Source organism: Trichosurus vulpecula, chromosome 5, assembly GCF_011100635.1.
Source record: "Trichosurus vulpecula isolate mTriVul1 chromosome 5, mTriVul1.pri, whole genome shotgun sequence".
In the NCBI taxonomy this organism is placed as follows: Eukaryota; Metazoa; Chordata; class Mammalia; order Diprotodontia; family Phalangeridae; genus Trichosurus; species Trichosurus vulpecula.
Genome location: NC_050577.1, coordinates 73422368 through 73448105, shown reverse-complemented (window position 1 = coordinate 73448105; position 25738 = coordinate 73422368). Strand labels below are relative to the sequence as shown.

The 25738-nt window shown below is 34.7% G+C and overlaps 1 protein-coding gene across 10 annotated transcripts in view; it reads left to right on the top strand.

Moving 5' to 3' along the window:
* PARD3 (par-3 family cell polarity regulator) overlaps window positions 1-25738 on the top strand; it is a 721872-nt gene that overhangs the window by 391572 nt on the left and 304562 nt on the right. For all 10 annotated transcript variants that reach the window (XM_036761384.1, XM_036761385.1, XM_036761380.1 and 7 more), the window contains 2 exons: window positions 12275-12366; window positions 17221-17304. In XM_036761384.1, coding sequence (XP_036617279.1) covers window positions 12275-12366; window positions 17221-17304 — 176 coding nt within the window. The remainder of the gene's footprint in view (window positions 1-12274; window positions 12367-17220; window positions 17305-25738) is intronic.

The window sequence follows — 25738 nt, the reverse complement described above, 5'->3', positions numbered from 1 at the left end:
ATGGGGTCATTAAGCTCCCTAATACCTCTGACATTCTGTGATTACTGTAACCCAAAAAAATATTCTTTGCCTTTTGGTCAACCCTGTGGTAGGGAAACTCTCTCATTTAGCCAGCTTGGTCTTCAGTCTATCGCTGAGCTCATATACAAAGCTATTCTGCCTTAATGTAAGACCTGCCAGACATTCTTTTTTCTGGTATGGTCTTTCAGAATCTTCCTGCTGTAATGAGAGCTATAGTGAGATCCCCATTTTCTTACCCTACAACTACAGCCCATATACAGTGAACATACACAATCATATGTGCATTTCTGATAAAAATCACCGAAGTATTTTGAATAGTTTTAAAAAACATTCCTCATATTCTCTCCTCCCTCTCCTTGCCCCTCCACCCCTTAATTTTAATTTTCATGATTTTCTTCTCTGGTTAGTAAGCTCATATTTTTCATGACCTTATGAAAGATATAGCACTACAAAGGACTTTTCTTGAGGTCATAGATTTTTGACTGGAAGGAACCTTAGAAAGACATCCTAGTATCTACCCCATCTCCACCTGCCCTGTTTCTTACAAATAAAGAAGCTGAAAACTTGATTGGATAAGTGACTTGTCTGTGGTCACACAGGTAGGGAGGATTGATACCCATGTCCTTCTGCTTTTTAGCCGGCATTCTTTGCTCTGAACCACTTTGTCTCTCATCCCCTTCTGGCCCATGGACCTAGAAGTTTCTCCCTTAGCCCTTCAAGGAAATCCAGAATGTGCTGGGGTTTGCTCACCTAGCTACTTCTATTCTTCTGTAGGTTCTGAAGTCTTATTATTGTTTTGTTCAGATTCATCCTACCCATCCCCCCAATCCCAGTAAGTGAGTGGAGTTGTGGTACCAAAGAAAACATATACATAGGTATATATGTATACAAACATATTCATGCATACATTTAAAAAATAAGTTGTATTCACCATTGTATTCTATTCTTTCCCTAGAACTGAATGACCTATGTAGAGTTATTTTGATTATTGGATACTTTAGAGGTACTAAAGAAAGCAACTTTCTCTTAAAAATGTTTTACGTCTCTTATCTTATACCTCCTCATTTTAAAAAAAAAATATTCATTCCAGAACTGCACTTTGAGAGGTAGTGATGGAGTTCCTAGTTTTCTTTTGATTAAAGCCTTCAAATTCTTTCAAAATTTATTTCAGTAAAACATTAAAGATCGTCTAGGGAAAGCCCATTGTTTTACTGATGGGAAAACTGAACACTCAAGTGATTTGCTCAGGTGGCTTAGAACCCAAGTCTCCTGATTGCCAGTCCAGTACTCTTTTAATTATATCACACTGCTATTGATTACAAGAAGTTGTTAATGGAAAGTTCTGGGCTCTTCCAATTGAAACAAATTCTTTTTATAGTGAGGCAAGGATTTTGAGAATTTTTACTCAACAAGTAATTTTCAGAAGCCTACTATGTTCTCTAGCACTGTGTTAAATGCTAAGAGGGATCCATAACGAACAGAAGTCTGAGGACTCTGACAGGTCTTGTTAAGTGCTAAAATGCTTGACATCATTTGGCTATATCTTTGAGGTCAGATTTATTGAAGTTTTAAGATTTTTTTCTATCATTTTTTGAGTCTCTAAAGTACTACTTGGTTAACTGATGTTGGCAGGGCTTTTTACACTGGTACTCAAGAATATGTGTTGTCTACCTCATTGCATTGGAGGGTAATTTGTTTCATTGATTTTAGTCTTTAAAGCCCTGTGTGATTTAAGTCCTGGTAATCTTAGATATCAGGTCCCGTTCTAAGAATCCTTTGGAGAACAGAGGTTAGTGGCTGTGTTTCATGCCTTGGGTTTTTTAGGTTACATTTTTCAAATTCCTACCGTTTCACTCCCCCAATTTTTCGACCTCAAGGGCATCGTATAAAACTGATCTTTTCAAACATTCTTATGCTACCATGGTGGCAAAGCAAGATTGCTTTTCTTTCAAGTGTTTTATTACCTAAGGTACCATAGGGTTGCGAGTGTGTTGAGGGGACACCTGCATGTTTGCAGTTCTATCCCTGTGCATGTGGTAGGAAAAAAATTTAAATATGATTTGTATCTTGACATTGTAACTTTAAACTGTCAAAAGAAATGAAAGTTAGAGTTGAATTGGATCTTTGACCCAGGCAAAGATCTTACCTTTGACCGAACTATTGCCAGACCTTTCTTTTTTTTTAAAAAGACTAACTTGTTTTTTTCATAGTTTAATGGCTCTTTTGAAAAGTAATGACTTTAAAAACTTGCACAGGCATAAGAAAAATTCACAACTGAAGTTTTGTGTGTTTAAAAAAAAATTCTAGCATGTGGAAGGTGATTTTCAAAGTGATAGAGAACAGAACACAATCTGTGTAACCATATCAGGCTTGGCTTTTACATTTAGCATCCAAGGGATCAAACTGAGCCGGAGTCTGCCAAAGCCGGTTGAAACCTTACATGGTGATACAGATCTGCAAATCCGGCAACCAGGGACTGTTAGAGATAAAAAAGAATAAGGATGAAAGCACTATGAGACTTATTTTGGAAATTGCCTAATGACAGATTCAGGTTTCTGAATAGGAAATGGTATTTGGTATTCAAAAGACTTCTCAAATAAGGGGAAAAAAGAGATAGCTTTGGTCCTTGAAAAGCTGATATGAATAACAAAGGAAAAGTGTGAAGCTGCTTCAGAACATACTTCCTTTCCCTTTGTCTTTATATCAGGACTATAAGACATTGTTCATGCACAAATGCATTTACTCAACTCTATATTTTATCTTAAATGGATAAGGGTTGGTGTGGAATATTCCTGTTTTATTTCCTCAACATTGTTTTCTCTCATGTCACTGCCTCTATAGGCATTTTTTTCACCTCATAGATATGACCTGCTAGGTAGAATTAAATGCAAGCAAGAATGATTTTTGTTTTTCCTCCATTAAGATTGCAATTGGTCAATTGTGAGGGGTCTATTTTCAGTGGAAATTATGGAAAGACAACTTGACTTCTCTTTATTTCAAGAGAAATCTGATTACTTTTGAATGGGGCTTAAATTGTTTCCTCCTTTCAATCTCTGTAAACTGTTAGTGATTTAATTAGTATGATGTCATATATCTATATGCACATATATAATATACATATGCACATATATAAATATATGTTCTTACTTGATGATATAACATCATTTTGTTCAGTTTTTATACCAGAAATTATAATGAGTTTTATTCCCTGTACTTGCCTTTCTAGCTTGTAAATATTGATAAGGTAATGTGAAATAAGCTGAGCTTTCTTGTCCATTCACAAATAATGTGTTCTTGATTTAATTAAACCCATGAGGACAATCTGAGTAAACCAAAAGTAAGAACATAATTGGAACAAAATCATGTAATCAACAGTAAATGATAACATTATTAAATATAATTACATTGTTTTTTAAAATATATTTCATATTTTTAATTTAAGAAATTTTAGTATCAAGCTAATAAAAAGGTCATTGTAAAAGGACATAGCAAGTGATGCCTTCTTTTTGACCAGATGCTGGTCTGAGACCTTGAGGAGTAGGTCTTAGAGCAGGATTCCTGACTCACTGTGGACCTGACCAAGCCCTCTGTACACTGGTGAATGCAGACATCAATAATGCTGATGAATGAGCTCACAAAGAATGGCAAGGTTCCTTATTAGAGGTCTTTATTAGGCAGAATTTAAGAAGTTGTTCAGAGACATTCCAGAATATCATGCAATGGCATAGAAGGAGAATTTCCTATACAAAAATGTTCTAATTCTCTCTTCCTACTTGCCTACTTTTTAAGTAAGCAAAACAAGCCATGAGACAACAAAAGCACCCAGTGACTGTGTCACCTTTAATACTTTGTTTTTAACCACTCTAGTTTACTGGATATGGCCAGAATTATTTTAATTTGGCTTTTGTTGCAAACGTAGAAAATTAGAAATAATTCATCAGATACACATGATAGGTTCTATTAGTATAGTTATCTTCAATCCTACCTAATTAAGATAAATTTAATTTTTGAAAGCCCAGTTTAGCCTTAAACATTCAAACTAATCATTAACTCCAAATGCTCTGCCTCAAAAAAGATGAGTTCAATTCAACAAACACTTATTAAGTGCTTATTGTGTAAAAGATACCATGCTAGGTACTGAGGATTCAAAGATATAAACTAACTCCTGCCCCCAAGGAGTTTATGTTCTGTGTAGGGTTGGTGGGACAGATACAACATGTACTTAAACATGAAAATATAAAAAAAAAAGTTTACAAAGTAATTTGAGGTGGCACTATCACCTAGAGTGAGTGGGGAATCAGATCAAGAAAGGCCCCATGAGCCTGGTGAGTTAGATTTTGAAGACAGCTAGAGATCATTGCACTAGATGGTCCCCCTCATTTCTAGAGGTCTCTAAGTTTTACTCTGAAATGTGCTCATTTGCTTAGGTATGCTCAGTTATTGAATGTTTTTGTGAGCTTCTCTTTGGCAGATATTCTGTCTTCCATCAATGACCTTTCGTTATTGGTTCATATGCATCCAAACAATGAATGGTCAAAGAGAGGCCGGTTTATTTTTCCCAGGACATGGCATCCCATCTCCCACCTGCTTCCTTCTGCATAGGTCTGTCTGCCATGACTGAAATGTTTTCTGTCCTCACCTCAGTCTCTTGGAATCCCTAGTTGTCTACATATCTGTTCTTTGGAGCCAACCATGTTTGATTCCACTTTTGTAGAATAGCCCTTCAACTATTTGAAGACTGCCATCTCAGTTGTACTTGCGTTATCTTCTCCAGACACTCCAATCCTATCTCGTAGAACTGACCCATCTATGTCACCTTTTCTAGTTTTATCACCATCCTGGCCAACTCTATCTTTTGAAAAATATGATGTCCCAGTCTAGAAATAATATTCCAGATATGATCTGATCATTCCTAAGCTTCCCTTGTAAATTCCTAAAGATTCTTAATTTTAAGTGTGACCAATGCTAGGAACCATTTGAAAGAAATTTTTAAGATGTTTTCCTTAATGTGTAAGAATGGCTACATTTTTTACATTCTTTGAAAGAGCCCTAGATTGGGGGGGGGCAGCACTTTGGTTTGAGTCCTATACTTTTATGACTACATAGCTTTGTGACTTTGGGAAAATTGCTTAAACTCTCTGGGCCTCAGGTTTTTTTTTTAATCTGTAAAATGAGGGGTTGTGGGGTAGATAGTATCTAAAGTCTCTTCTGTTTAAATTTATTCTCCTATGTCTTTATGAGAAAAAATAAATAAACCAAGGAATATTGTATTGTGGCTTACTGCAGATCTCTTGTAAATATCACATGTGAAAGCTATGTTATCTGGGTTGAAGTTAGGAACATTACCCATGTATTTTTCTCTGACGCTCCAGGTTATAGCATAAATTCATGATATGGTATAGGGATTATATGTATTTCTAAGTTTTTTCATGCTTTTGTACCTGAGTTTGGCTGTAGACAGGAGAGGGCAGTGTAGACCTAACTTGTGAGGCTCCTTAGCCTGCATAGAACTCCCTTTCTACTTCAGCAAATCCCAAAGCTCTTCCTTATTCCCTCCCTACATATGGAGACTTAGATTCAGTTGTATCAATCAGATGAGTTTGCTCATGCTCAGTAGACAGAATAGGCTACGGCCCACAAAACACAGTCTTTTCCTTTGCACTGAAAGTGGAGTGTAGAATGGTCTAACCTGTGAGAACAGGTTTCCAGTATTTTAAATCGAATGTGTTTCTAAATAATTCCTGAGGGTCTCTAGCTTTGAAGAAAGAATCACCAGATTTCACACATTTAAAACAATAGTAGCACTTTATGTTATGGAGGTAAGGAATTATTTATGTTATATACCGAGGTCCAGATATTTTATCTCCATTTTGTTATTGTCTGCTTTCTTCTGTTTCAGATTTCAGAATTTCTGAGGACAGAGGTTGTGTCAAGTCTGCATCATATACTGTTAAGCACATTAATATTAATCTTACAGTTCTTGGCATGAGTTTCAGTAAACATTGTTGTTCTTGTTCACTAGTTTCAGTTATGTTTGATTGTTCATGATCCCATTTTGGATTTTCTTGGCAAAGATACCAGAGCCGTTTGCCTTTTCCTTCTCTGGCTTATTTTACAGATAAGGAAACTGAGGCAAACAGGTTCAAGTGGCTTGCCCAAGGTCACATAGGTAGTAACTGTCTGAGGCTACATTTAAACTCAGGTCTTCCTGACTCAGGGCCTGGTGCTCTATCCACTGTGCCATCTAGGTACCCTTTAGCAAATATTATTATAAAATATTATAAATAAGATAATCAATTTTCCTTGGCCCAAAGTTAGGAGTGCTTTGTGAAATCCTTCATGAAGTTCAGGACATGATTTTTGCTGCTCCCATGTTTGCACTAAACACATCTGCTTGTTGAGATTTGGGAGTTTGAGGAGATCGAGGTCCCAGGACCTGGTAGATGCAGAGTCCAACTCTATTTATTAGATAATTTCTAAATATTTTGTCATACCTCTTGTAATTTTTATAAGTGCCTCTTCTTGCCTTTAAAAACAATACGTGAGATTTACATTTTTTCACAATGAGATGTCTTATGAGGTTGTGTCCTCTTATCCTGATTCACTGACGATTTCATTGCATGATTTTGTTGCGTGGCTTTTGGATACACTTCAAAAACAATAGTCAGTCATAAGAAGAATGACAATAATTACCACTTTTCATTTCTGTAGTGATTTCAGGCTTACAAAGTGCTTTCCTCACAGTGACCCTTTAGGAGTGAACTGCCCTTCTCTACCACAGACATGGAGTAGGTTTTCCTGCCTTTCAGATGATTGCTTAAGGAAATAAATCACCACTCCCTAATCTCCTGCCTTCCCCTCCCCCAAGAATTTTACACAGTTGTTTCCTGAGAAATTAAGAGTTATGTTGTAGAGGGGAGGGACCCGTTTAGGATTGGATTATTTGGACTGAGATTCTTTCTAACTCTGAGAGTCTGTTAATCCAGTAAAATATTTATTAAGCTCTGTGACCTGTGCTCAGATTTTACATTTTGTAATATAAGGTGACCTGAGTGGAGTGAAATTTGATATTTAATTCTTCAGCTTCTACTCTGCATGTTACAGATGTATAAATCTATAATCTTCTACTATTTTCTTTTTCCTCTTCTAAAGAGTTTTACCTTGCCTTGGATTGTGGGGGATCATTTTGTGCACTTTAAGGAATAGGGAGCATTTTATTTTCTGTCCTTAATTTCTTTAGAGAAAATGGAAGTCTATGGATTGTACCTATCCCTTTTAACTCCTATCAATGTCTTCATATAAATTCACCACAGGGGTTTTAACCAATGCGTTAGAAGATTTCCTCTCATCTTTTGAGGATACTGGAGAACGTTAGTTGTCTCTCTCATTCTTCCTTATATGACCAAACCATTTTTTTTTTACAGCAGTCATACATATTTAAGATGATGTCCTTCATAAGTGCAGTATGGCAGCAGTGAGAGGGAGAGGGAGGGCAAAAGGGAAGGAAAGACAGAGGAGAAGGAGAGGATGGCAGTGGGGAGGAGGTGGAGGAGAGAGAGAGAGAGCAAGAGAGAGAGAGAGAGAGCAAGAGAGAGAGAGAGCATGCACACTGGCCTGGCCTTGTACTCTGGCTCTGTGACCACTGACAAGTTAATTAACCTCTCTGAGTTCTAGGCAACTCTCTATGAGGATGCTTTCACTTTCCTTGGTATGGGAAGTTTCCTCCTGGGAATTTCTCCTATCAATGAAATCACAGGTCTAGCCCCTATTCCTACCCTTCACACTACTTCTCCTGTTATGAGTATCAAGCTGATCCTACCCACCAAGGGTGTCTTCACTGTCTTCTGTTGTATCCTTCCCTTCTACTCTTCATAGACCATAGTATTGCGTGACTTTTACACAATTTCACTAGGACAGTAGTGGTGTTTGGGAGTCAGTGCAGATAATTAAAAACTGCTGTTTCCCAAACCCAGTCCTACTTTACTAAATTTTTTCTCTTTAGTGCTGGGTCCAGCTCGTTGTCCTGTTTCAGTGACTGTCCCTGTCTCTAATGGATGATATCTGTAGGTTTCCTATCCAACTCTATATTATAGTGTGGACAGTGTTATCCAGTCATTTCATTTGTGATTTTGCACTGCCTTTAGGATGCAAACAATACTTTTTTTAAGGTTTGTTGAAATTTTCATAACGTCATCTATGTAGGAGCACATCTACAGGACCTTTCTATAGGGAATGCTTCTAGCACAGCAGACACACAATAATAGGCAGCACTTATATTAGTACATTGAAGTTTGAAAATGTTTGATATACACAAGCTTCTTAGCATAGTGCCTGGCATATACTATGTAAATGTTATTGACTGACAAGCTGTAATATTAAATGAAGGAGTAATTTGTCATATGGATCATAGGACCATATAGGTGCATAAACCTTGCAGAGAGCTCGGTGACCATTTAATCTATTCTGATTGCTCACACTATAAATGAGGAAACTGAAGTGACTGGTTGAGGGTCCCACAGTGTCAGAGGTGGGGTTTAAACTCTAGTCCTCTGACTCAAGAGTCAATGATCTTTCCTAGGCCTTCTTTCCCCCAAAACCTATCCATTGATGAAGAACCATGCTTTCCATGTAGAAAAGAACAAGTCACAGTCCTTGTTTTTCAATCCTAGATTTATAATCTAAGAATTCAGAAGGAGGATATAGAAACATCAGCAATTTATTATTATGTGAATAAACAGTTCTCCAAAGAAGAATGGCAAACTATTAACCATATGAAATAATGCCCAAATTACTACTAATAATAAAAGAAATGCAAATAAAACCCCCGATGTAATCACTTCCCAACCAAACAATTTGCAAAGGACAAGGTGTGAACAGTCAGCATAGGGTAGGTTGTGCAAGGATGGGTACACAAAAATATTGTTGGCAGAACTGGAAGATTCTGGAAAAAAAACATGAAATTTTACAAAGAAAGTGACTAAAATGCCCATGCTCTTTGTGACAGTGATCAAGGAGGTCATTCCAGAACTCTTATAACAGCAATTTTGTTGTGGTGAAGACAAGGAAAAAAATACCTAAATTCTGGTCCAAAAATGAAATGGAATATTAATAAGCTATAGAAAAATGATACATGTGATTAATATAGAAAAACATAGACTTCTCCAAACTCAAGGCAGTTAAGTAGATACAGGGAAGCAATATACACAAAGACTATAGCAATGAAAATGAAAAGAAGATGAAAACAAAATTGAAACTGAGTGACATGAAATTATAATGATCAAGCTTAGGCCCCCCCAAAATATAAGAAAATGCCTCCCCCCAACTTATTTGCACATGTTGGGGTCCATGTATGTAGAACACTCCATATAACATCAGGCTCAATTAGTTTGGAATTTTTTATTTTTTCTTGCTTTTTACTCTTATTGTTATCATTTTCTAATTCTTTATTATAAGGGATGGTTTTCTGAGGAGTTACACAGAGTGATATAGTAGTGGGGAATCAAGCTGATACAAAAACAAAAGATATGAATCAAATTTGTTATAAAAATGAAAAGTCACTATATAGTTCTGGAAGCCGATAGAATCCTTATACATTTTCTAGAATTTAGATGATTATGTGAAGTGTCATATAATAATAATAAGAAGAATGATTAAATAAATTCTGGTATATGAGTGAAATGCAATATTATTATGTTATAAGAAATAATGAATATGATTAATATGGAAAGACTCATGTTGACTGAAGCAAAATAAAGTAAATAGACCCAGGAAAAAAACATGCACCTTCTCTGTCTCAGACACTGTGCTAAATCCCTTACAATTTTCTCCTTTGATCCTCAAAATAACTGTGGGAGGCAGGTGCTATTTTACTGATGAGGAAATTGTGGCAAACAATAGTTAAGTGACTTGCCCAGGGTCACCCAACTAATAAGTATCTGAGGCTGGTTTAGAACTGAAATCTTCTTAACTCCAGGCCTGACACTCTATGTGCTCCACCAGGTCTGCAGGTGTGGTCTGTTTTCTGTACCAATTATAGGTGAGACTAACAAGGAAAATTTAAAGAAGCTAGGCTTAATAGATGCCTTTCATTATAAGTGACTACATGTTCAGTCACAACTCTCTTAAAAAAAAAAATCCTAAGTGCCAGACAGTCTGGTAAAGCAAGCAGTAGGGCTGATGCTATTTACACATCCCAAAGTCAGGAAATTCAGAGTTCTGGTTCTCATAGCAACTGCAGCTCAGCCTCAGGCTAGTAAATGTTAAGCTACCCAATTGAACACCGGTCTTAGACATGTGGAATCATACTACACAAACCCACGGGAGCCTGATATTAGATGTGGGAACAGCATATCTGTAAATGATTGCTCATTATTTGATCACAAATTTTTGGACATTTCATTTTTATTGCTATTTCCTGAGTGGCCAATTGGAGTTGCATCTGATTCAAAGGTGACTATAGTAAATGCTTGCATGCTTGTCGGTAATGTTTCTAGGAGACATGGATTATTAATGTAACCTGTTACCAAATTTCTTCAACTTACTGAACCATCTTTTACATCTGGTTTATAAACAACACTGCTTTCCCCCTTACATTTAGAGTTCTTGTTTACATTCATAATGTCGGTCTTAGGCAGGTTCAAGATGCTGGTTAACCTTCGAAATATATTTCTTGTGAGTTGTTTAAATGAGATAGATGACTAAGAAGTACATATCAGAGCCTTTCAAAACACAAGATCATCAGTCCTCAAAGAGGTTGGCTTCATGTGGAGCCCTGCCATGGTGGGGAAGGGAGGGACATTGCATATCTATAATGGTTAGAAATCTTGCATACGCTCTCTTTCTTTAAACACTCAGAAGAAATGTCAATTGGACATTAGTGACTGCCTGTGCCTTGCTTTAATATCTCTTCAAAAATTTAATATATTGTTTGACACTGTACTAAACTCATAACCTTTCACTTATTTTGTTGATTAATACTTCAATTGACAGCATACAAATCTCTGCTTCAGAACTCATTGCTTATAACAGAACTGCTCAGATGCATAATTAAATTTATAAGTTCAAATTAAACAATAGAGTGTCACTCTTCCTGTAAATAGTTTAAATGATATAGATATAAATTTGAAAATATATTCCTGAGTTGTTCATTAAAAATAAGCCCAATAAGTAATATGCATGCATACATGTATGTGTATGTGAGTGTGTATGTTTCCACTCTGAGCTTCCCTGGAAATAGAACAAATCAATTATATATAATTATCTTCACAGCCTGTCTCATCTTTATGATAAGTTTCTGTTGAACATTGTATTTTGAAAACTGAATATTTTCCAGCTATTGTCATGAATTACATGAGATATCTTAACATTAATCCAATAACAACAACAGCTAACATTTAAATAGCTTAGCACAGTGCCTGACACTTACTATGTGCTAGGCATTCTGCTAAGCAATTTACAAATATTATCCCATTTGATCCTTACAACAACCCTATGAAGTAGGTGCTATTATTATCTCTATTTTAGCTCAGGAAACTGAGGCAGACAGAAGTTAAGTGATTTGCCTAGGGTAGCATGGTAGTGAGTGTCAGAGGCTGAATTTGCACTCAGGCCATTTTGACTTCACACTCAGCACTCTACCCACTATGCTGCGTAGTTGCCATTTTTAGTGATAGACTTCTTATTTTGATTTAATGCAGTGGTGAGACACCTGTATGGGGGTCATCTTTTGGGAATGAGGTAAAAGATTCACTCAATTTCTGCAATATAAGGAAAAACAGCCTTGTATTTTTATCTTATTTGTAAATGCTTCATCTTTGCCAAGATAATATTTACTATACCACTCCCTCCAATATGGTGCTGATTATGTAGAAAGATTGTGTGGAGAACTCTACTAACAAAATTCCTCAGAATCAAAATTATTCTGGGTCTTTTGTGGATTGAACAATCTTTCTACATAACTGTTATGGAAATTGTACAGTTCATTTTGAATTTGGTAGGATGAGCACTTAGATTTAGAATAGATTTCTTATTTTTGGTAGGCAAAAGATGCTGGAACTAAGAAATGTGCCCTGAACAAAATGGGGAACATCTTGTCCTCATCCCCATTTTATTGTTAAAGATGTTTGTCTCAATATATTTTCCAGATATCCTCCTAGTACTTACTGAACTGAGGTTTTGTGGGGTTCAAACTGTGAATCACAGGATTCGTTCTTGTAATTGAAGTGATACACCTCCAATCTATTTGTCTCTCCAGGATGAAGATGGGACGGAGGAGGACAATAGCCGTGTAGAACCAGTTGGACATGCTGATACTGGTTTGGAAAATACCACCAATCTTTCCCTGGAGTAAGTGGCTAATGCCATTAATTATATAAAATATATCTAGCATCATTCATATCAGCATATCACATGCAAAAAGTATTGCATGGAATTTATTATGTTTCCATGGGAAATACATGAATCATTTATTTTCTTAAAGTGCATTTCTTTGTTTATAGAGTTCTCTCATTGTTAGTATCAAAAATTTGAATGGCATGTAGCATAAGATACATGAATATTCATATATACATAGTCTCTCTCTCTCTCTCTCTCTCTCTCTCTCTATATATATATATATATATATATATATATATATATACTCTTCATATTTTAACAAATATTTTATTGACATGTAGCAGTATTTGCTTCAAAGTTATTAGTCATATTAACATGTATCCTATTCTAAACTAGGTGCCATTATGTTATAATTTTCTTTTGCTTACCACCCCCCATCAAAAATGTACAAAAGGCTTTAAATACATAATTACTGTACATGCAAGATATGATAGGTGTAATATAATTAGTGATCCATCTTGAATTCCTCCTCTGTTCCCCAAATCTGGGGAAACTGTATATCCCTGGAATATTGAGGTAGGTGAGTAGGGAGAAAAGTTATAATCTAATTTATTATTTAAATAACAGAAACTGTTAGCTAATTTGTGATAGAAGTGATCCTTCATGGTGATATCATATCTTTGTGCCATTGACATTTTGTATGATTTAAGCTCAGATTATACATATAATCTGGTTGAATGTCACTTGGGACAATTTACTATGTTCAGGTATATCAGATGAGAATAAAGGGTACTCCATGATGAATGGCACATAATTGGTTTCACTGAATTTTTAGTTTTCCAATTGGTTATTTTTGAATCATATGGAAAAAGTGTCTTCTGAGCTAGCATATCTATATGTGCATATATGGTTGAAAATATAAGCAATCATAAGGCAATAATTAAGCCAACAGAAGCTATCATACCAATGATTTAATCCAAAGACAGCCAAGATGTATTAAGTATAGAAGTATTTTAATGCAGAAATAATAGTATGATTGGTTGACTATGGTTATCAACGAAGGAGCACATTAAGGTTAAGAACCCTGTTTTTAATTTAATAGTCATTTAATATAGCAAAGCAGATTGAATAGTGATTATATAAAGATATCATATATGTGTATTTCTTTCAATCAAAGAAAAATAAGTTTCCCAGAAATTAAAATATGTTATGGAAAATCAACTATAAAATATATCTGATCAAGAATGATTAAAACTTTTTGATTTAATCTTGGGTAAAATTGTGCTCTTGGTTTAAAGAATTAAGGTAATTTGTAAAAAAAATGTGTATTATATATATTATATAATACACTCACATACACACACACACACACACACACACACACACACACACACACACACATATATATATATATATATATATATATATATATATATATGTATATATATATATATATATATATATATATATATATATATATATATATATATATATATGGGGGGGATTGAGAGAAGAAGGAGGAGGAGGAGGAGAAGAGATCCCCTTTTTATTAAATAAGCAATTTAGACTGCAACGTTTTAAACTAATTATTTTCTTCAGTGTAGAAATCAAATTTTGTGTTTGTGTTTCAATCTCCATAAATGGAAGATAAGTTTGATAATTTGCATATATGAATATATCTCATATAGTATAAGTATTCACATGCTTACTTCAGTTACATCATATATTTATTATTTTAGCATATTTACAATATTAGTATTCAGTTTGTATACTATGGACTTGAGATTATTTTAAACTTTTTGAAGGGATAGAAATAAAAAAGAAGGGAATTTAAATTTCAAAGCCTAATGCTAAAGTGTACGACCACTGCCAAATACATGGAATCATCCATTGGAAGAATCCACTATGGTTATCTATCTATGCACTTCTCTACTACTTGTTTTTAATAAGAAAAGTCTTTCCTATATTTGAAATTGAAAACTTTCCCTGCAACTTCCAGCCATTGATTGAATTCTTTCTTGGGCACCCAAACAGATAAAGTCCAAGTTTGAATCTGTCTAATTGACTTCAGTGATCTCTGATTTCCTGTGCATAGATACTATATCCACCAATGTAGATTGGGATACTTCTGTAGTTTAGCATACAATCTTTGTTTGAGTTGCTGCAGCCAAAAATTTTGCAAAATAGCCATTGGATATTTAGAGATATTAATCTTGTCCCATCTAAGTCATACCTTTTTCAGACTAAAAATCACAAGTTCCCTCATGTGGTTTGATTTCAAGTCCATTACCACCTTAATACCTGGATGTCATATTTCAAATTCCTGATCAGAACATTAGTGTAGTTTTAAATTCCCCATCATTTTTCTGTATACTATACTTCTATTAACACAAATTAATGTCACATTAGTTTTTTATTAAATGACCATTTTAACTGCCCAAAATGTCTAGATAAAATGTAAACTATAGTATTTCATGTCAATGTTAGTTTTAAGAATAGCATCACTTAGGACCCCTTTATAACAGTAATTAAAAAAAAAACTTAAATAGCCTTTGGGTGAAAAGATATAAAGATACTGAAGAGACAAATGCAAGCAGACTTCAAAAGGAGAATGAAAGACTGATTTAATAAGCATTATGGAGAATTCACACATTTTTTGCCCTAATGAATTAAAGCTTACAGTGAAGAGTATATACTATTAATATATTAGTAAAGCTAATAGCTTAAATGACTTAAATATTATCATTATCAAAATAGCCAGAGCTGGAAATTAAATTGACCTTAGAGATGAACAGGTCTCTCATTTTATAGATGAACACTGAGGCTCACAGAGAATGTGACTTACCTAAGGACTGATAGGCATTGAATAATAAACCCATGATGGATTCATTTGAAAGTTGAACCCTAATTTTATTGTGTAACCTATCACCATCTATGTTTTGCTAACATTGTGTTAAGTGGTGGTAAAATTTTGACAAATTTGAGAGACTAGAGAGTACTTTCACCTGGTGTAGCGGTAAGGGGTCATGGAAGATTCAAGGATAGAGGAGGATCTAAATTGCCTCTTAAAGTAATTGAGATGCTTAAAAGAGTTGAGCGGTTAGGGGGGAAAGGGGGAAGATTCATTCCAGGTTTGGGGCTGGTGTGAGCTAAAGGAGAGAAACAGGAGCCAGAGACTAGTCCAATTTTTCTAGAATGTTGCACAATATGAAAAGGAATAATATTATGAGAAATGACTGGCCAGGTAAAATGATGCTAATCGATTACATTCCTCTCAGAAACAAGCCAATTTTGGGGTCTTATCTTTTCTCTTTCAAAATATCTTCTGTTTGGTATAAAGGATCAAAAAAAGTCAAAAAAAAGTACTTAAATGTTCTGAACTAGAGATAATGGAAGGATAGTGGTACCTTTAAATAGGAATAGAGAAATTAAAGGTAACAATGGTTCTAGGTATGATCACGATAATTTCAGATTAGAATACTTTATCTGGAATTTGCTGTAGGATATTCAGGAGGATGTTGACAAAGAATATGTTAAATGTGTTTGGCGCTATCAGGAGAGGTTGGTGTAATTAGAAACATTTGAGAGTCAAATATATAGAGATGACAACTGAAGTCATGTGAGTTTGTGAGACAACCAAGAAAAAAGGACACTGAGAGAGAAAAGGATATGTTAAAGAACCCTGAAGAGCATCCACCCTCAAGGAGCCGGGGAGCATGATAAACCAGCAAAAATATAATGTCATCAAAATCTAAGTTTTTTTTAACCCATAACATTTGTCTAGCTAGTAGCAGCAACATTTCATTAGTAAGAGTCCTGGACATGGGTTCAAATCTTAGCTTATAAGGTTTATGACCATAGACAAATCACTCAGTTTCTCTGAGTTACTTTATCCATAAATGAGTACAATAAAAAGTATATGATGTGCTTCATAAGGCTTTTGTAGAGAAAGTGCTTTATAAAGTTTAAAGTCTTTATAAATATTTTTGCTATTATTTTATGGATGAGAGGTATAATGGGGTAATGGATAGAGTTAGTTTCAACTTCAGAGGGAATTATGTGCAGTTCTTACCCTTGATAAATTGGCTGAGTTTCCACATGCAAGTCACTTAAACTCTTTGTGCTCTAGGCAAGTCTCTAAAGCTATAACCTGCTAAAGAAGGTGCCAAACTGCATTGGTAGAGAGAATTAATGCTATATAAGTGAAATTACAGGTCCTGTTCTAGTCCCTATCCCTGCTCAGAATGTAAATTGATATAGAATTCATGTCAAAAAGCAACATGAACCTTTCTGATGCTTATTTTTTTAATACATTTTTTTAAAGCCTGCACTAGACCAATGCTTTGAGTATGAGGTAGACTTGTAAGTCAAGACCTTTATCAGAAATATATTTGTTATATTCTTTCCTGTGGAAAATGAAATATTGGGGCAATTTCGGAGATAGAGTCTTAAAAATTCTAAACGCTCTTTAAAATGGCCAAAGTAGCTATGTGGACTGATGAGTTGGGATGAAATCCACTATTGGTTCAGGGTAGTGTAATTTCTTTCATTATTACCAGACATGATGAAATCCATCAGAAATATTAGTTTGGCATTATTTAATGTAGTTATTTCTGATGATTGCTCTTCTTTCATGCCATCAGACTAATATTCAGGTATGTAGTGTTTATTGTTGCCTTCATCACCATTGCTCACGTTCTGGAATATTGATGTTGTGTGTTTGGTGGGTATCTTTGTTGTGTTGTAGTTTGCTTTTCTTTTCTTTTTTCTTTTTCCTTTTTTTGTTTTGTGGTTTTTTTTTTTGTTTTTTTTTTTGGTTTGTTTACAGTACATGTTCATGTTCCCTCATTCATCATTGTCTCACAGTGATATGGTAAAGCTCGTAGAAGTCTCCAACGAAGGAGGGCCTCTGGGAATCCATGTAGTGCCTTTCAGTGCTCGAGGCGGAAGGTAATGTATTGTGTAGGATTTTAATTGAATCATAACATGAAGTGTTTTATCTTAGTTTATGTTGAAATGTATAGAGTTGGTTTGGAATGTTCTTAATACAAACCATTTAAATTTTGTTAATCCATTCCTATATGCTCATCATAATTAGAGAATACATTTAGGCATAATTTGCAGGTACACAAGCTCATCATGCATTTCCTTCAAATTATCCTGATGAATTTATTGTTCATTATAATTTACACAAACATTCTACATAACTGATGGAATATTTTCTGCTAAATTGACAATAGATGTAAAAATCAGAACTCCAGATGGACTGGCAAAGTTAAGTAAAGAAGTCAGACAATTACCTAGATGAATTAAGCCAATAAAAACTCTTTTCCCTAAATTATTCCCCAAAGTGAGTTAAATATTTTTTTACAATGTTTTCTGGTTAATTATTCCAGTTCTCTTTTTTTCTAAATTGATTTTAGGAATCAAAATTAAGTCACCTGTGTTACTAATGTCCTTAATGTAGCACAGAACATACTCTATGATCTTCTGTCACCTCCAGTCTCACAATTTTATATAATGGTAATTGATGTTAGTTTATTATCTGATTTCTTAGTCAGTGAAAAGTAAGTACATGAAAATGATGGACACTAAGCACTTAGTGAATGTTTATCGACATGTTTTTTGAAACATTTTGAATTGTTTGTTGCTGTTCACAGATTTTTTCCTCTGACACAAATGCGTTTAAATTTTTATAAACTTTTCATCAAATACTATTGATGACGTTCTGTGCTAGGTGGATTTCATGAAGACATTTAAACTGAATGTGCCCCTTCCCTCTAGGATTTTCTCCTTAGAGGGGCTACCTCAATGCAGACAAAGGAAACTTTTGGATTGATTTAAGTTTAGTGTATTTCCCCTTTGCCCACTCTAGGCCTCAAAAGGAATTAACTGTATAGTTCTTATAAATGAATATGTAAGGCAGATAGTTGGCACAGCTTATTGAATCTTGAACTTAAGAGTTCTTATCCTTGACCTTAGTCATTTATCCTCTCCTGGCCTCAGTTTCCTCATCTTGAAATGGAGATCATAATAGTGCTTACCTCCAAGGTCTGTTGTTAGGATCAAATGAATTGATGAATAAAGTACTTTGCAAAACCTTAAATTGCTATATAAATGCTAGCTATTATTAGCTAACAAACATAGTTTATAGTCTATAATCACATTTTAATAAAACAAATTTCCTCAATTTCTTTTCCTCCCCTATTTCCTACTCAGAAGAAAAATGGATATTACTTTAAATGCTTCTGAGTCATGAGAATTATAGCCCAATCTGTTGTGGGGCAATGAAAATAAAAATAGTACCAGAGGCTTTGTAGAAAAGAGCTGAACCATCAAAGACAATTTTAAAAATAATATTCACGTAATTCATACTCACTTATGCTTCCTAATTACTTAAAAAAGAATTTAAAAATGTGTCTGAGTAATTAACATGTTCCCTAGAAGTAATGTAGTCAACATGGTAAATATAATTTTTAGACCCTTGGTAAGTAGAATTCATTATATAATTTTGTTTTAGCTTTATCCAGGGTTCGGTTGCCTGTTCTGGGTTCTCTAGCTTAGATAGTAGATAGAAATATGTTTTCCTGGATAGAGTGGAGGATGGAAAATATACTATGATACTGTAATATTTACAGTGTAGTAACTGCTTTGATTTTTTTTTTTGCATTAGCTGATAAAGTTACATTTGGAAATCATTTGGATTGACCAAGAACAGAGCAATCCAAGAAATAATTTTTTTTTAACATCGAAGGGTATAGATTAATCTCTTAAGAAACTGCTAAATTTGGGCCAGATTGATGTTCTATGGGGATTGTCTATATTTCTCCTTATATTTTCTATTCCTTTCATGGATACAATAAAATTAACGCAGATGGGTGGGAAAGGGAAAAGCAACTTGTCTAATCCTCATTCGACCACATCAACTAGTACAACAAATTATTGCTAATCTTAAAAATCTCAACTAAATTAAGTCAGTATGTGCCAGACCCAAACAGGAATTTTATAGTGCAAAATACTGTTTGGCTTGCCCAACACATTGTCTTATTGGTGAGCCAACATCATTATTTATAATTTCAAGTAACCTTTGGCAGAACTAAAAATGGGATAATTTAATTTTACATTGCCCATTTGAGAAGTACTAAAGAGATTAGTGTGTCTCTCATTTAGAATCAGAAAGCATAAGAACTTAAGAAAACTCTTTTTTTCTTGTTGCTGTTTTATTAAAGATTCATTACTTATTACTTTATAGTTATATCATGCTTGTTTTTCAAAGGACTCAGTCCTGTTCTTGTGGATATTATGATCATTCTTTTCTTGGGGTTACAAAGTCCTCAAGGTTATGGACAGTGAAAGTGTCAAAGGAAATAAACATAGCCCTCAGTCACTGTGACTATAAGGACATCATTGTATTTTACCAAACCATTGCTGGATAATCAAAATATACAGGAATCCCAAAGGAAAGAGAGAAGAAGTAAAGCTTCCCGCAAAATCTACCATGTATCATCCTGCTTTCTAGATTAAAAAAAAAATGTCTAATGTCTAATGTCTTTGGCCTAACACAATTGCCTCTGGTAGATCTGATCAATCAGCCCATTGTTGATAGCTAATATACATGAGGAGACATATTTCCTTTTATTTGTCTATTTTAATGATACCTCCTTTGTTTAATCCCTTGCTAAATACATATTTCCTCCTTAAACCTTCACTTGCAACAAAAAATGAAATAAGACTAAGCAATTCAACCTTCATTTGTAACAAAAAAGAAAATAAAAATGAAGCAATTCAACCAACTATACATCCATATTTTACAGAATATGTAGCATTCGGCATCCATGTTTCCATATGTCTTATCAATGGGGGCATGGTGGTGTTTGGTGGGCATGGCACAGATGACTGGACGAGATTGGTCTTTCCAATAGATCTAAGTTTGACTCTCTTTTACTGTTATTCTTATTTATCTTACTATTATTCATTCTGTACTTTGTTCTTTTGGTTATACTTACTTTGTTATGTATCAGTTCATGGAAATATTTCCGTTTTTTCTCTAAATTCCTCATCCATTATTCCTTATGACACAATCGTTTTCCGTTATGTTCTTCTTGCCCTACATTTTCCTACCTCTTCCCAGTAAAAGTGACAGGGTCTATATTGACCCTTGTTCTTAGACATATTCTGTTTCCAATACTGGTCATTGATCTTCTGTCAAATTATGATATCAAATATTGTGTTCCAAGCCTCACCTACTAACTTTCTGACTTATTACGTCCAAGGTTTCGTATAAAACAAAGAAATATCTTTTGCCATCTATAGATAGGGATTTTAAAATAACCAGGTACCCATAATTATAACACTCCCTTAGCATCTTTTTCTTTAAATGAAGTGCCAAGTTAGAAATAGTTTTAAACAGAAAAGTGTTCCCAAAGCATTCTTAGTAAGAACTAGTAAATTGTGACTATATTTTAGCGAAGGCCATGAAGACCTGGGAAAATATTATCAATAAAAAGTCTGGTGAAGCTTTTCAAAATACTGTCAATGCATATTGAACATTCTATATCTTGGTTTAAACATTTCAAAAGGTCACTCAAGGCAGGCCACTGGCTTCTAAGAGGCAGAGATGATGAGATATTCTAGGCAAAGGGGATGGCAGATTCAAAGGAGGCAGACAAAAAATTAAGCATTGTTTGTGAGCAACAACAAGTAGGCCTCTATGGCAGACTGTAGTGTTCTTGGAGTAGAGTAACATATTAAGAAGACAGATAGCTAGTGAAGAGCTTTAAATGTCAAAGCATAGAAAAAGAAACAGTAGATCTGAGAGGTTAATTGACTTGCTTATGTTCAAACAGCTAGTTAATGATAGAGTCAGAACTATAACACAAATCTTACTCCCTGTACTGTCTACTATATCAAGATGTCTTTCTCAATTAAATCGAATACAATTAAAAAAGCAGGAGAAACCTATGGATTGATAAAGAGGACAAAAATAATAAACTTGGAAGGACTATTGGAAGATTGGAACTTAAATGCGTTATTGGTGGAGTTATACATTTATGGGAAAAAATTCAAAATTTTGTTAAAAAATGTCACTCTGCTGTACGTATTCTTTGACCTATGTAATTTCCATTTGGCATACGCTGAAAGGAGATTGAAAAAAAACCTAAGGAAATGATCCCATTTTACATCCATTCATATATGCACACATCTATTTACATGCTTATATGTATTGTCTATGTACCTATATATTGCCAAATAGTTGAATAGACTGTGGCATAGAATGCAATAGGATATTGTCACCTTGTAAAAGTGATGAATATGAAGAATTCAGAGAAATTTGAGAAGACTTGTATAAATCAATATAGAGAGAAGTTAACAGAATCAAGAGAACAATTTACATAATAACCAAAAAAATGAAAAAGAAAACAACAGAAAAGGATGTTATAATTTTTATTGGTGATGTTACTTGTAGTTCCTTCCAAAGGCTGATGGTGAAACAGGGAAACTACGTCTCAGGCTCGTGGTGTTTGATCATAAGTATGCAGTGAGGGATGGATTTCTAGACATGGACCAAATATTGATTTGTTTTGCTTGACCTTATTATAATGGGTGTGGTGGGGCAAGCCATTGGGATGAGGCAACTTTCTTAAAAGTCCAGCATCCAGATACATGCAAACTGTTGCTGGTGATAAATGGATAGGCCACAAACCATCTCATCTGCCATATGGCACTGCAAAATAGAATGTAGCTGAGAAAAAGAGGTAAAGACAATTGTCACAGGACCCTTTCAGGGAAACTTGGTTACTTGCTAAGTTCTATTACTATATCTCCTTGTAATAACATTACCTTTAATAAAATATTGAATATTGTGACCTTTCTGTAGTTTAGACTGGACATGCTTCTCATTGTTTAAAAATAAATAATTTTGAGAATTTTCTCCAGGTTGAAGTTTGCATTATACTTTTTGCCCATGGCCTTTTGCTTTTTAAGTTAAGTTCACCTCTAAAATCTGAGACATCATACTATGCTCATAAGCTTCTATTGATAGTTTCTTCTTCCTTTTTTCTTCTTTTCTTCTTTCTCTTCCCCCTTTCTCCTTTTCTCATCCTCCTCCTCTTCTTCATCTTCTTTTTTTTCTTTAAACTGGGTCTGTCTATTGTGCCCAGACTGGGAATATAACATCCACTCATAGGCCAATTCTAATACTGATCAGTAAGGAAGCTGTAATGTGTTCCCTAGGAAACCTGGTGGCTACTGCCTCCTGGGAGTTCACCACATTGGCCCAGACTTCATACGGACAGAGTTGCTTGGTGGGCTTCAGGCCTTCTGCAGCTCAGAACCTTTGAACTTGAGGAATCTATCTACCTCAGTCTCTCCCAGTAATAGCAGAGATTATAGATGTGTACAACCCTAGCTGGCTCTTAGTTATTTTTGTATTGTTTGCTACCACTCTCAAATTAGGAACTTCCTTTTGGACATCATAAGCCATGAATATTTATTCTCTTCTTTTATTCCCATTAGTTAGTGGACTTCCCTAGTTATGCTTAATTTCTCTGCTTCTCCTGCAATGAATTGCTTTGTTGTTGTTTTTATATTTTTGTACTCCCAGAAAGTATTTCATACTCATTTTAAAGAGTCTGTTCCTTCCATCCCCCCTCCCATTTTTTCCCTAAGCTGTTCACAGAATAAAATTTGATGCATAGTTTCTTTTACCATTCCTCTTTTCTCTTGTACTGTCTGTAGGAGTTTGAGCCTGGAGCCATCTACCCACATAGGGAGAAATGACTGAAATAATCACTTTCTTACATGGTGTTTTACTTGACAGTAAATGCTGTTTTTCCACAACTGATCCCATCTCAATGTTATTCCTATCATCCTTTGGAAGATGTCTTTTACTCGAATTTTTTTCCATAGTTGAGCTACTATGTTTTTTCAAAGTTCAAAATAAATCCAGAAAACTTAAAATATTTCCCCCTCTATCTACACCCATTATGCTTAATATTGCAATGGCAGACTTAAGCTGTATTGTAGATATGTTTGGCTTGAAGTGAAAACTTGGGTTTTATTAAATTGTGCAGATTATCAGAAGCCTGCTATTTAAACAAAATAAAAATGTTGATGCCATCAACAAAAGTTTACAGTGCTTCCTATATGTTCTCTGCTCCTCATCTGATGCTCCATTGTGGCCTAGAGTTGACCCTGCTTTTGTTGATGGCCATATCATTGGCCTACTTAGCCTTGCTGGGTCCTACCACATTGGCATGGCTTAAAGCTCAGACTGTGTGATGATGTTCAGTTGTAAGAAGATCAGCGCATCTAAGTAAGAAAAATTTCCTGCCAGGTTGGCTAAAGGGTAATGGAATTTGTCAACACTAGCTACTCTGTTTGTCTCTCTACCTATATCTGTCTATGCCTCAACATACTTATTTTCTAAAGAAGGGAAAACTGTACCATATAATTTAGGCTAATCTACCTCTTTAATTAAAGAGCTTTGGTTTGTCTTATATGGCTTAATCTTAACAAATTCTGTTTTAACCTTGATCATCCACTTCTTTGTGAGTAATGATTTGTTTCATCATTTCCTAGAATTCCCTTGAAGTGTTCCGTTTCTTTCGTTACTGTCATATATAATAGTGACTGTATTCATTCGTGGTCAGATTTAGTGACTTACCCAAGCTCCCTGTGTGAAGTGTTCTGTGCACTGTTTCATGGTTACTGAATGCCATTCTGGCCTATTCACAGTTCTGCTTTTAGACATTTGTGGTGTTTATACTCTGTCAGCTTTTATTAAGATAAATTATGATCATTTCCATACAGCTGGGTGGCAGTTGTGGTGAGTTTACATTATCAAAGCAAAACTCAGACTAACTCAGCCAATTTAGATGTCAATAAAACATTTGTTACTTATTTTCAGTTTTATCATTGGTTGTAATTTATACTTAGGATTGAAAATGTTAACATGTGTGACTGAGTTTGTTTTAATTAAGTGTATAATTAGGCTAATGAACCTTGTAAAAATGTAGTGGTGCAAGCCTTAATATAATCTAAGCAGTTAAATTTCTAATTATGCATCCAAAATAGTACAAAAATTCAGCATCTCAATGGTTTGCTTTTTGTGGGATGATTATTTTTTGTTTGTGTGAAGAACATTGCTTATAATTTAAAAAAAAAGAAATTGAGGAAAATGCATGGATACTGAAATGAGAACATTCATATGTTTTATGATAATTCATGCTGAATTGACAATAACAAGGGCATATAGGATGTTTTGCCCTCTTGTTGTGTGTGGTTTTTTGTGTGTGTATTTTTAAGGGGTCTTACCCTATTTTAGCAAAACCAGTAAAAATTCACATGTGTTTCGCACTTTGCTATTTTCAAAGTACTTTCTTGTAAGATATTGTAAAATAGATTCTTATAATAGTCTTGATGTTAGGTGATACAAGGATTGCAATTCTTATTTTCAGATAAGGAAACTGAGGCATTGAGCTGATTAGTGACTTTTCCCTGTTCAGCCAGCTGGTATTTATAAAAGCAAGATTTTGATTCCAGATCTTGACTTCAAGTCCTATGTTCTTATTAACATGAGACCTCCATATACTTATGTACCCAAATCATTTTGGAATATGTACTTGCTGGACAGACATTCTGACAGGTCTTGCAGGGATAAAAATAGTCTTCTTCCTTGTTCTAGATGGAAGCACAAAGGGTCTCTTTTTTCCTTTCCCATCTCCAGCTTCATGGTGCAGTCTTTCACTAGCAGCCAATCAATCAATCATCAAATGTTTAGAATGGAATTTATTAAATGTGTGCTACATGCCACACCCTTTGCATGGCATGGCATCCGTGTGGTTCTTTGTACAAAGCAGATACTTAAGAAATCTTTCTTAGATGGATGGACTTTTTTTTTTTGGCCCTTAGTTGCTTTGATATTTTATATTGGAATTAACTAGACCATATGCCTCTACATGCAGCATTTTCCCATCTTTTACAATCCATTCATGCCCTTAGCTATCTTTTATCTTCCTGTGTTTTTAGCATTTTAGTTTTTTGGATTTAGGATGACTGGTATGCCAATCATATTCTAGCCAGGTCTTAACAAAAAGTCAATCAATAAACATTTAGCAAGCCAGATACTGACTTAGACCACTAGGAATAAAAAGTCAAAAGTGACCCTGCTTGCCCTCAAGGAGCTCAGACAGGAAAGACAACATGCCTGAAAGATACATCAGAGTCATGCCTAATATTATGTAATTGAAGAAGTTTACCAAAGAAAGTGATTTATTTTTATTCTTTATGTTTTCATTTTTACTATTTTTCCTTTGTCGATGTTAAATCTGGAAACTCTGGAGACAACAGCAGGAAGAAGTAGAAAAATCAAAAAGTTAGTGCC